The following is a 12,610-nucleotide window of genomic DNA, read 5'->3' as shown; positions in this document are numbered from 1 at the left end:
GTGGAGGGGTCTTTCTCTGCATGGAGGTCAGTGACCAGTGGAGTGCCCCAGGGATCTGTTCTGGGACCCTTGCTGTTTGTCATTTTCATAAATGACCTGGATGAGGAAGTGGAGGGATGGGTTGGTAAGTTTGCTGACGACACCAAGGTAGGTGGTGTTGTGGATAGTTTGGAGGGATGTCAGAAGTTGCAGCGAGACATAGATAGAATGCAAGACTGGCGGAGAAGTGGCAGATGGACTTCAACCCGGATAAGTGTGTGGTGATCCATTTTGGCAGATCCAATGGGATGAAGCAGCAGTATAATATGAAGGGTACCATTCTTAGCAGTGTAGAGGATCAGAAGGACCTTGGGGTCCGGGTCCATAGGACTCTTAAATCGGCCTCGCAGGTGGAGGATGCGGTCAAGAAGGCGTACGGCGTACTAGCCTTCATTAATCGAGGGATTGAGTTTAGGAGTCGGGAGATAATGCTGCAGCTTTATAGGACCCTGGTTAGACCCCACTTGGAGTACTGCGCGCAGTTCTGGTCACCTCATTACAGGAAAGATGTTGAAGCCATTGAAAGGGTGCAGAGGAGATTTACAAGGATGTTGCCTGGATTGGGGGGCATGCCTTATGAGGATAGGTTGAGGGAGCTTGGTCTCTTCTCCCTGGAGAGACGAAGGATGAGAGGTGACCTGATAGAGGTTTACAAGATGTTGAGAGGTCTGGATAGGGTAGACTCTCAGAGGCTATTTCCAAGGGCTGAAATGGTTGCTACGAGAGGACACAGGTTTAAGGTGCTGGGGGGTAGGTACAGAGGAGATGTCAGGGGTAAGTTTTTCACTCAGAGGGTGGTGGGTGAGTGGAATCGGCTGACGTCGGTGGTGGTGGAGGCAAACTCGTTGGGGTCTTTTAAGAGACTTCTGGATGAGTACATGGGATTTAATGGGATTGAGGGCTATAGATAGGCCTAGAGGTGGGGATGTGATCGGCGCAACTTGTGGGCCGAAGGGCCTGTTTGTGCTGTGGCTTTCTATGTTCTATGTTCTAAACAGCTCCCAATCCTCAGGCTTGCTCCTTTTTCTAGCAACTTTAACTGACTCCTTTTTGGATCTAATACTATCCTTAATTTATTTTGTTAGCCACGTTTGGGCCACTTTTCCTGTTGCATTTTTGTGCCAGTAAGGAGTGTATAAATGTTGCTGTGCATACATTTGTTTCTTAAATATTAGCCATTGCCTATCCACCGTCATGCCTTTTAATGAAGTCCCCAATCTATCTTATCAACTGATACCTCATACCTTTGTAGCTTCATTTGTTTAGACTTAGGATCCTAGTTTTGGATTGAACTTCACTTGCCAGCCTAATGAAGAATTCTATCGTTTTATGGTTACTGTTCAACCCAGATACAGGGCATTGTAAGTTGAAACATGTAAAAGCAGAAGCCTCTCAGTGCTGTCTCGCCGCGCTGAGAGTGCTTTTGGAGTTGGGTGGAAACAGGGAGTTAGGTGAAACAGGCAGAAGAGGCTACAAGAAAGAGTGCTGATTAGTAAGTACTGGGTCAGGTCAGTAAGTCTTTACAACTTTTATCACTTTTTATGGTTTGAAAATACATATTGTGGTTCCGAATCAGTAAGGGCTGGAATTGGTTCAACGAGGATAAGGAAAGAAGGGCGTAATTAGTGCTAAATTTAAGAACTATTTATTTTGACGCGATTGATTAATTAACACTAGAAATGTCAGTTGGTGGGGTGCAGTGCTCTAACTGTGAGATGTGGGAGGTCTGTGATGCTTCCAGCATTTGGATGGCTACATCTGCAGGAAGTGTACCCAATGGCAGCTCCTCACAGACCGTGTGGTTCAGTTGGAGCAGCAGTTGGATGCACTTAGGAGCATGCAGGTGGCGGAAAGCATCACAGACAGGAGTTACAGACACACCCAAGGTGCAGGCAGATAGATGGGTGACTGCCAGAAAGGGCAGGCAGTCAGTGCAGGAATCCCCCGTGGCTGTCCCTCTCTCTAACAGGTACACCGCTTTGGATACTGTTGGGAAGGATGGCCTATTGGGGATAAACAACAGCAGCGGCCAGTGCAGAGGCACCACGGCTGGCTCTGTTGTTCAGCAGGGAGGGTCAAAGCACAGGACAGCAATAGTCATAGCGAACACAGGCGAGGTCCCAGAGGATTGGAGGATAGCTAATGTGGTCCCGTTATTTAAGAAGGGTAGGAAGGATAACCTGGGAAATTATAGGCCGGTGACCTTGACGTCCGTGGTAGGGAAGTTGTTGGAGAGGATTCTTAGAGATAGGATGTATGCGCATTTAGAAAGGAATAAACTCATTCACGATAGTCAGCATGGTTTTGTGAGAGGGAGGTCATGCCTCACTAACCTGGTGGAGTTTTTTGAAGAAGTGACTAGAATGGTTGACGAGGGAAGGGCCGTGGATGTCGTCTATATGGACTTTAGTAAAGCGTTTGACAAAGTCCCTCATGGTAGGCTGGTGCAAAAGGTTGGATCTCGTGGGATAAAGGGGGAGGTGGCTAGATGGGTGGAGAACTGGCTTGGTCACAGAAGACAGAGGGTGGTAGTGGAAAGGTCTTTTTCCGGCTGGATGCCTGTGACTAGTGGAGTTCCACAGGGCTCTGTATTGGGACCTCTGCTATTTGTGATTTATAGAAACGATCTGGAAGAAGGTGTAACTGGGGTGATCAGTAAGTTTGCGGACGACACGAAAGTGGCTGGACTTGCAGATCCACTCAAGTGGGTAGAGCTGTGAAGAAGGCCTATAGTGTGTTAGCTTTTATTATTAACAGGGGGTTGGAGTTTAAGAGCCGTGGGGTTATGCTGCAACTGTACAGGACCTTGGTGAGACCACACTTGGAATATTGTGTGCAGTTCTGGTCACCTCACCATAAGAAGGATGTGGAAGCGCTGGAAAGAGTGCAGAGGAGATTTACCAGGATGCTGCCTGGTTTGGAGGGTAGGTCTTATGAGGAAAGGTTGAGGGAGCTACGGCTGTTCTCTCTGGAGCGGAGGAGGCTGAGGGGTGACTTAATAGAGGTTTATAAAATGATGAAGGGGATAGATAGAGTGAACGTTCAAAGACTATTTCCTCGGGTGGATGGAGCTATTACAAGGGGGCATAACTATAGGGTTCATGGTGGGAGAAATAGGAAGGATATCAGAGGTAGGTTCTTTATGCAGAGTGTGGTTGGGGTGTGGAATGGACTGCCTGCAGTGATAGTGGAGTCAGACACTTTAGGAACATTTAAGCGGTTATTGGATAGGCACATGGAGCACACGAGGATGATAGGGAGTGGGATAGCTTGATCTTGATTTCAGATAAAACTCGGCACAACATCGTGGGCCGAAGGGCCTGTTCTGTGCTGTACTGTTCTATGTTCTACAGTGAGGAACATTGTCAGAGGCTACAGAAGGATATAGATAGGCTGGAAATTTGGGCAAAGAAATGGCAGATGGAGTTCAATCCAGATAAATGCGAAGTCATGCATTTTGGTAGAACTAACGTAGGGGGGAGCTATACGATAAATGGCAGAACCATAAAGGGTGTAGATACGCAGAGGGACCTGGGTGTGCAAGTCCACAGATCCTTGAAGGTGACGTCACAGGTAGAGAAGGTAGTGAATAAGGCATATGGCATGCTTGCCTTTATAAGACGGGGCATAGAGTATAAAAGTTGGGGTCTGATGTTGCGGTTGTATAGAACGTTGGTTCGGCCGCATTTGGAATACTGCGTCCAGTTCTGGTCGCCACACTACCAGAAGGACGTGGAGGCTTTGGAGAGAGTGCAGAGGAGCTTTACCAGGATGTTGCTTGGTATGGAGGGGCTTAGTTATGAGGAGAGATTGGGTAAACTGGGGTTGTTCTCACTGGAAAGATGGAGGATGAGGGGTGACCTAATAGAGGTGTATAAAATTATGAAAGGCATATAGGGTGAACGGTGGGAAGCTTTTTCCCAGGTCGGTGGTTACGTTCACGAGGGGTCATAGGTTCAAGGTGAGGAGGGGGGAGGTTTAACACGGATATCAGAAGGACGTATTTTACACAGAGGGTGGTGGGGGCCTGGAGTGCGCTGCCGGGCAAGGTGGTGGAGGTGGACACACTGGTAACGTTTAAGACTATCTAGATAGCCACATGAACGGAGTGGGAATGGAGGGATACAAAAGAATGGTCTAGTTTGGACCAGGGAGCGGCGCGGGCTTGGAGGGCCGAAGGGCCTGTTCCTGTGCTGTATTGGTCTTTGTTCTTTGAACTCTATATTCAGGGACACAGATAGGCACCTCTGTGGTCGTGAAAGAGACTCCAGGATGGTGTGTTGTCTCCCTGGTGCCAGGGACTGGGATGTCACTGAACAGCTGCAGGCCATCCTGAAGGGGGAGGGTGATAAGGCAGAGGTCATGGTACATGTTGGCACCAATGACATAGGTAGAAAGAGGGATGAGGTCTTGCAGCAAGAATTCAGGGAGTTAGGCTGTAGACTAAGGAGCAGGACCTCTTGGGTTGTAATCTCTGGATTGCTCCCAGTGCCACAAGCTAGTGAGTACAGAAATGGGAGAATAGAACAGATGAATGCGTGGCTTAAGAGTTGGTGCAGGAGGGAATGTTTTAGATTCCTGGGGCCATTTTTGCGGAAGGTGGGACCTGTACAAGCAGGACTGTGCATCTGAATCAGAGAGGGACTAACATCCTTGCTGGTGGATTTACTAGTGCTGTTGGGATGAGTTTAAACTAGTTTGGCAGGGGTGGGGACCCAGACTGTTAGCAGAATAGTTTATTTATTATTAGTGTCACAAGTAGGCTTACATTAACACTGCAATGAAGTTACTGTGAAAATCCCCTAGTCGCCACACTCTGGCATCTGTTCAGGTACACTGAGGGAGAATTTAGCATGGCCAATGCACCTAACTAACACATCTTTCAGACTGTGGGAGGAAACCGGAGCACCCGGAGGAAACCCACGCAGAAACGGGGAGAATGTGCAAACTCCACACAGACAGTGACCCAAGCCAGGAATCGAACCCGGGTCCCTGGTGCTGTGAGCCAGCTGTGCTAACCACTGTGCCACCGTGCCACCCTTTGGAATAGGGACAAAGTATTACATAGAAAACCAACCAGGTCAGAGGGAATACAGTGGTAGTAAGTTTCAAGGGCGTTAAACAAAGCTGCAGGGCCTTTACTTTAATTCCTGGAATATTAAAGGTAAAACGGATGAGTTAAGGGCGAGGATTAACACATAATTATGATATAATAACCATCACAAAGACGTGGTTGAATGATGAGCACGATTGGCAATATAGAATCTTCAGGCAAGACAGAGTAGGGGGTAAAGGAGGAAGAGGCATTGCATTATTAAGGAGGCAGTTACTGCCGTGAGGACAGATGATACCTTGGAGTATAATGTTAACAAATGTGAGGTTATTCACTTTGGAAGAAATAATAGCAAATTGGATTGTTATCTAAATGGAAAGAAATTACAACATGCTGCTGTGCAGAGGGACCTGGGGGTCCTTGTGCATGAGACGCAAAAACCCAGTGTGCAGGTGCAACAGGTGATCAAGAAGGCAAATAGAACATCGAACATTACAGCGCAGTACAGGCCCTTCGGCCCTCGGTGTTGCGCCGACCAGTGGTACCAATCTAAAGCCCCTCTAATCTACACTATTCCAATATCATCCATATGTTTATCCAATAACCACTTGAACGCTCTCAACGTTGACGAGTCCACCACTGCTGCAGGCAGGGCATTCCACGCCCTTACTACTCTCTGAGTAAAGAACCTACCTCTAACATCTGTCCTATATCTCTCACCCCTCAATTTAAAGCTATGTCCCCTCGTGCTAGCCAACAGCATCCGAGGAATAAGGCTCTCATTATCCACCCTATCTAATCCTCTGATCATCTTGTATGCCTCTATTAAGTCACCTCTTAACCTTCTTCTCTCGAACGAAAACAACCTCAAGCCCCTCAGCCTTTCCTCATATGATTTTCCCACCATACCAGGCAACATCCTGGTAAATCTCCTCTGCACCCTTTCCAACACTTCCACATCTTTCCTATAATACGGCGACCAGAACTGTACGCAATACTCCAAATGCGGCCGCACCAGAGTTTTGTACAGTTGCAGCATGACCTCCTGGCTCCGAAACTCAATCCCTCTACCAATAAAAGCTAACACACCGTACGCCTTCTTAACAACCCTATCAACCTGGGTGCCAACTTTTAGGGATCTATGCACATGGACACCCAGATCCCTCTGTTCATCCACACTACCAAGTATCTTACCATTAGCCCAGTACTCTGTATTCCTGTTACTCCTTCCAAAGTGAATCACCTCACACTTTTCCGCATTAAACTCCATTTGCCACCTCTCAGCCCAGCTCTGCAGTTTATCTATGTCCCTCTGTAACCTGCCACTTCCCTCCGCACTGTCTACAACTCCACCGACTTTAGTGTCATCCGCAAATTTACTAATCCATCCTTCCACGCCCTCATCCAAGTCATTAATAAAAATGACAAACAGCAGTGGCCCCAAAACAGATCCTTGCGGTACACCACTAGTAACTGAACTCCAGGATGAATATTTCCCATCAACCACCACCCTCTGTTTTCTTACAGCTAGCCAATTCCTGATCCAAACCACTAAATCACCCTCAATCCCATGTGTCCGTATTTTCTGCAAAAGCTTACCATGGGGAACCTTATCAAACACTTTGCTGAAATCCATATACACCACATCAACCACTTTACCCTCATCCACCTCTTTGGTCACCTTCTCAAAGAACTCAATAAGGTTTGTGAGGCACGACCTCCCCTTCACAAAACCGTGCTGACTATCCCTAATCAAATTATTCCTTTCCAGGTGATTATAAATCCTATCTCTTCCAATCCTTTCCAATACTTTGCCCACAACAGAAGTAAGGCTCACCGGTCTATAATTACCAGGGTTGTCCCTACTCCCCTTCTTGAACAAGGGGACAACATTTGCTATCCTCCAGTCTTCTGGCACTATTCCTGTAGACAATGACGACGCAAAGATCAAAGCCAAAGGCTCTGCAATCTCCTCTCTAGCCTCCCAGAGTATGCTCGGTTAAATCCCATCCGGCCCAGGGGACTTATCTATTTTTACCCTTTCCAGAATTGCTAACACCTCCTCCTTATGAACATCAATCCCATCCAGTCCAACAGCCTGCATCTCAGTACTCCCCTCAACAACACTGTCCCTCTCCAGTGTGAATACTGATGAAAAATATTCATTTAGTGCCTCTCCTATCTCTTCAGACTTCACGCACAACTTCCCACTCCTGTCCTTGACTGGCCCTAATCTTACCCTAGTCATTCTTTTACTCCTGACATACCTATAGAAAGCTTTAGGGTTTTCCTTGATCCTACCCGCCAAAGACTTCTCATGTCCCCTCCTGGCTCTTCTTAACTCTTTCTTTAGGTCCTTCCTGGCTAACTTGTAACTCTCAAGCACCCTAACTGAGCCTTCACGTCTCATCTTAACATAAGTCTCCTTCTTCCTCTTCACAAGAGATTCAACCTCCTTAGTAAACCCCGGTTCCCTCACACGTCTGCTTCCTCCCTGCCTGACAGGTACATATTTATCAAGGACGTGTAGTAGCTGTTCCTTGAATAAGTTCCACATTATAATTGTGCCCATCCCCTGCAGTTTCCTTCCCTAACCTATGCCAGCTAAATCTCGCCTAATCGCATCATAATTTCCTTTCCTCCAGCTATAACTCTTGCCCTTTGATATATACCTATCCTTTTCCATTGCTAAAGTAAACGTAATCGAATTGTGGTCACTGTCACCAAAGTGCTCACCTACCTCCAAATCTAACACCTGGCCTGGTTCATTACCCAGTACCAAATCCAATGTGGCCTCGCCCCTTGCTGCTGTATCTACATACTGCGTCAGGAAGCCTTCCTGCACACACTGGACAAAAACCGACCCCTCTAAAGTACTCGAACTATAGCTTTTCCAGTCAATATTTGTAAAGTTAAAGTCCCCCAGTACAACTACCCTGTTACTTTCACTCCTATCCAGAATCATCTTTGCAATCTTTTCCTCTACATCTCTGGAACTTTTCGGAGGTCTATAAAAAACTCCCAACAGGGTGACCTCTCCTTTCCTGTTTCTAACCTCAGCCCAAACTACCTCAGTAGACGAGTCCTCATCAAATGTCCTTTCTGCCACCGTAATACTGTCCTTGACTAACAATGCCACACCTCCCCCTCTTTTACCACCTTCCCTGATCTTACTGAAACATCTAAACCCTGGAACCTGCAACAACCATTCCTGTCCCTGCTCTATCCATGTCTCCGAGATGGCCACAACATCGAAATCCCAGGTACCAACCCATGTTGCAAGCTCACCCACCTTATTCCGGATGCTCCTGGCGTTGAGGTATACACACTTCAAACCGCCTGCCTGCCTGCCAGTACACTCCTGCGACTCTGAAACCTCATCCATGACCTCACTACTCTCAACCTCCTACATCGCAAGGGGGATAGAATATAAAAGCAGAGATGTCTTGCTGCATCTGTACAGGGCATTGGTGAGGCCGCAGCTGGAATACTGTGTGCAATATTGGTCCCCTTATTTGCGGAAGGATATATTGGCCTTGGAGGGAATGCAGAGAAGGTTCACCAAGTTGATACCAGAGATGAGGGGTGTTGATTATGAGGAGAGACTGAGCAGATTGGGTTTGTACTCGTTGGAATTTAGAAGGCTGAGGGGGGATCTTATAGAGACCTATAAGATAATGAAGGGGCTGGATAGGGTAGAGGTGGAGAGATTCTTTCCACTTAGAAAGGAAACCAGAACTCGAGGGCACAGCCTCAAAATAAAGGGGGGTCAGTTTAGGACAGAGTTGAGGAACAACTTCTCTCAGAGGGTGGTGAATCTCTGGAATTCTCTGCCCACTGAAGTGGTGGAGGCTACCTCGTTGAACATGTTTAAATCACGGATAGATGGATTCCTGATCGGTAAGGGAATTAGGGGTTATAGGGATCAGGCGGGTAAGTGGAACTGATCCACTTCAGATCAGCCATGATCTTATTGAATGGCGGGGCAGGCTCGAGGGGCTAGATGGCCTACTCCTGCTCCTATTTCTTATGTTCTTGGAGGGGGTATCGAATGAAGCTTTGTGCATAGAGTTTAGGAATAAGAAAGGGACATCTACGTTGCTAGGCATATGGCACACTTGCCTTTATCAATCAGGATATAGAGTGCAAAAGCAAAAAGAGGTCATGTTGGAGTTGTATAGAACTTTGGTGAGGCCACAGCTGAAGTACTATGTGCAATTCTGGTCACCACATTATTGGGAGGATGTGAAGCACTGGAGAGGGTGCAGAGGAGATTCACCAAGATGTTGCTTGAGATGGAACATTTAAGAAATAGAGAGAGGTTGGAAAGCCTTGGGTTATTTTCATTGGAGCAGAGAAGACTGAGGGGGCGACCTGATTGAGCTGTTCAAGATTATGAGGGGCATGGACAGGGTGGATAGGGAGCAGCTGTTCCCCTTAGTTGAAGGGTCAGTTACGAGGGGACACAAGTTAAAAGTGAGGGGTGGGAGGTTTAGGAGGGATTTGAGGAAAAATGTATTTACCCAGAGGGTGGTGATTGTCTGGAATGCGCTGCCAGCGAGGGTGGTGGAGGCGGGATGCTTCACATCCTTTAAAAAGTACCTGGATGAGTACTTTGCATGCCATAACATTCAAGGCTGTGAGCCAAGTGCTGGCAGTGAGATTAAATGGGGCTTGGGCAGCATGGTGGCACAGTGGTTAGCACTGCTGCCTCACATGGCCAGGGACCCGGGTTTGATTCCCGGCTTGGGTCATTGTGTGGAGTTTGTACGTTCTCCCCGTGTCTGCATGGGTTTCCTCCAGGTGCTCCTGTTTCCTCCCACAGTGCATTGACCCGATCAGGCGCCGGAGTGTGGCGACTCAGGGAATTTCACAGTAACTTCATTGCAGTATTAATGTAAGCCTTACTTGTGACGAATAAATAAACTTTTACTTTCATGCTTTGGTGCAGACTCGACAACCCTCTGATGCACTGGAGTATTATCAAGCTGATTTTCTAAAGATTCCCACACAAGATTAATCAACACCTTCTCATTGTATCAGACAAACACTGAAACTTGACAATTTCAAAATTCTAATACTATTAGCAAATCAGTGCTGAACGTACTTACCACTGTAATACATTTCTAACTGTTGGCGTAAGCGAACCTTCTGTAAGTTGTCATAAAAGTTGGGCTCAGGTGTCAGATCAGCAGCCGGAGGCAGAGTAAATATCCGCATGATCTTCCTTTTATTTCTAAAATTAAAACATTAGATTAACTTGGTGGCGAGGGGGGGAGGGGGCAGGCGGGCGGAGGGGGCGGGCGAGGGGGGGAGGGGCGGTAGGGGAGAGGGCGGGCGGGCGGGCGGGTGGGAGGGGAGAGGGCGGGCGGGCGGGCGGGAGGGGAGAGGGCGGGCGGGCGGGAGGGGAGAGGGGGCGGGCGGGCGGGAGGGGGGCGGGCGGGCGGGAGGGGAGAGGGCGGGCGGGCGGGAGGGGAGAGGGCGGGCGGGCGGGAGGGGAGAGGGCGGGCGGGAGGGGAGAGGGCGGGCGGGCGGGAGGGGAGAGGGCGGGCGGGCGGGCGGGCGGGAGGGGAGAGGGCGGGCGGGCGGGAGGGGAGAGGGAGGGCGGGCGGGCGGGCGGGCGGGAGGGGAGAGGGAGGGCGGGCGGGCGGGAGGGGAGAGGGCGGGCGGGAGGGGAGAGGGCGGGCGGGAGGGGAGAGGGCGGGCGGGAGGGGAGAGGGCGGGCGGGCGGGCGGGAGGGGAGAGGGCGGGCGGGCGGGCGGGCAGGAGGGGAGAGGGCGGGCGGGCGGGCGGGAGGGGAGAGGGCGGGCGGGCGGGAGGGGAGAGGGCGGGCGGGCGGGAGGGGAGAGGGCGGGCGGGCGGGAGGGGAGAGGGCGGGCGGGCGGGAGGGGAGAGGGCGGGCGGGCGGGAGGGGAGAGGGCGGGCGGGCGGGAGGGGAGAGGGCGGGCGGGCGGGAGGGGAGAGGGCGGGCGGGCGGGAGGGGAGAGGGCGGGCGGGCGGGAGGGGAGAGGGCGGGCGGGCGGGAGGGGAGAGGGCGGGCGGGCGGGAGGGGAGAGGGCGGGTGGGAGGGGAGAGGGCGGGCGGGCGGGAGGGGAGAGGGCGGGCGGGGAGAGGGCGGGGAGAGGGCGGGCGGGCGGGCGGGGAGAGGGCGGGCGGGCGGGCGGGCGGGCGGGGAGAGGGCGGGCGGGCGGGCGGGAGGGGAGAGGGCGGGCGGGAGGGGAGAGGGCGGGCGGGCGGGAGGGGAGAGGGCGGGCGGGCGGGAGGGGAGAGGGCGGGCGGGCGGGAGGGGAGAGGGCGGGCGGGCGGGAGGGGAGAGGGCGGGCGGGCGGGAGGGGAGAGGGCGGGCGGGCGGGAGGGGAGAGGGCGGGCGGGCGGGAGGGGAGAGGGCGGGCGGGCGGGCGGGCGGGAGGGGAGAGGGCGGGCGGGCGGGCGGGCGGGAGGGGAGAGGGCGGGCGGGCGGGAGGGGAGAGGGCGGGCGGGCGGGAGGGGAGAGGGCGGGCGGGCGGGAGGGGAGAGGGCGGGCGGGAGGGGAGAGGGCGGGCGGGCGGGAGGGGAGAGGGCGGGCGGGCGGGAGGGGAGAGGGCGGGCGGGCGGGAGGGGAGAGGGCGGGCGGGCGGGAGGGGAGAGGGCGGGCGGGGAGAGGGCGGGCGGGCGGGCGGGAGGGGAGACGGCGGGCGGGCGGGCGGGCGGGAGGGGAGAGGGCGGGCGGGAGGGGAGAGGGCGGGCGGGAGGGGAGAGGGCGGGCGGGAGGGGAGAGGGCGGGGAGGGGAGAGGGCGGGCGGGAGGGGAGAGGGCGGGCGGGAGGGGAGCGGGCGGGCGGGAGGGGAGAGGGCGGGCGGGCGGGAGGGGAGAGGGCGGGCGGGCGGGAGGGGAGAGGGCGGGCGGGCGGGCGGGAGGGGAGAGGGCGGGCGGGCGGGAGGGGAGAGGGCGGGCGGGCGGGCGGGAGGGGAGAGGGCGGGCGGGCGGGCGGGCGGGCGGGAGGGGAGAGGGCGGGCGGGCGGGCGGGAGGGGAGAGGGCGGGCGGGAGGGGAGAGGGCGGGCGGGCGGGCAGGAGGGGAGAGGGCGGGCGGGCGGGAGGGGAGAGGGCGGGCGGGTGGGAGGGGAGAGGGCGGGCGGGTGGGAGGGGAGAGGGCGGGCGGGCGGGAGGGGAGAGGGCGGGCGGGCGGGAGGGGAGAGGGCGGGCGGGCGGGAGGGGAGAGGGCAGGCGGGCGGGAGGGGAGAGGGTGGGCGGGCGGGAGGGGAGAGGGCGGGCGGGCGGGAGGGGAGAGGGCGGGCGGGCGGGAGGGGAGAGGGCGGGCGGGCGGGCGGGAGGGGAGAGGGCGGGCGGGCGGGCGGGAGGGGAGAGGGCGGGCGGGCGGGCGGGAGGGGAGAGGGCGGGCGGGCGGGAGGGGAGAGGGCGGGCGGGCGGGCGGGAGGGGAGAGGGCGGGCGGGCGGGCGGGAGGGGAGAGGGCGGGCGGGCGGGAGGGGAGAGGGCGGGCGGGCGGGCGGGAGGGGAGAGGGCGGGCGGGCGGGCGGGA

The 12,610-nt window shown here is 54.2% G+C and overlaps 1 protein-coding gene across 1 annotated transcript; it reads right to left on the bottom strand.

Annotated features, from left to right (window-relative positions):
- Window positions 1-1,022: 1,022 nt before the first annotated feature.
- smim19 (small integral membrane protein 19) lies at window positions 1,023-10,328 on the bottom strand (the record flags this gene model as incomplete). The annotated part of the gene is made up of 2 exons (XM_078225116.1): window positions 1,023-1,106; window positions 10,196-10,328. Coding segments are annotated over 2 exons (217 nt in total), but the record flags the coding sequence as incomplete, so codon positions are not given.
- Between the last annotated feature and the right edge of the window lie 2,282 nt (window positions 10,329-12,610).

This window comes from Mustelus asterias, chromosome 1 (assembly GCF_964213995.1).
Source record: "Mustelus asterias chromosome 1, sMusAst1.hap1.1, whole genome shotgun sequence".
NCBI classification, from domain to species: Eukaryota; Metazoa; Chordata; class Chondrichthyes; order Carcharhiniformes; family Triakidae; genus Mustelus; species Mustelus asterias.
The sequence above is the reverse complement of the archived record's forward strand: the minus strand, read 5'-3'. Positions and strand labels throughout refer to the sequence as shown.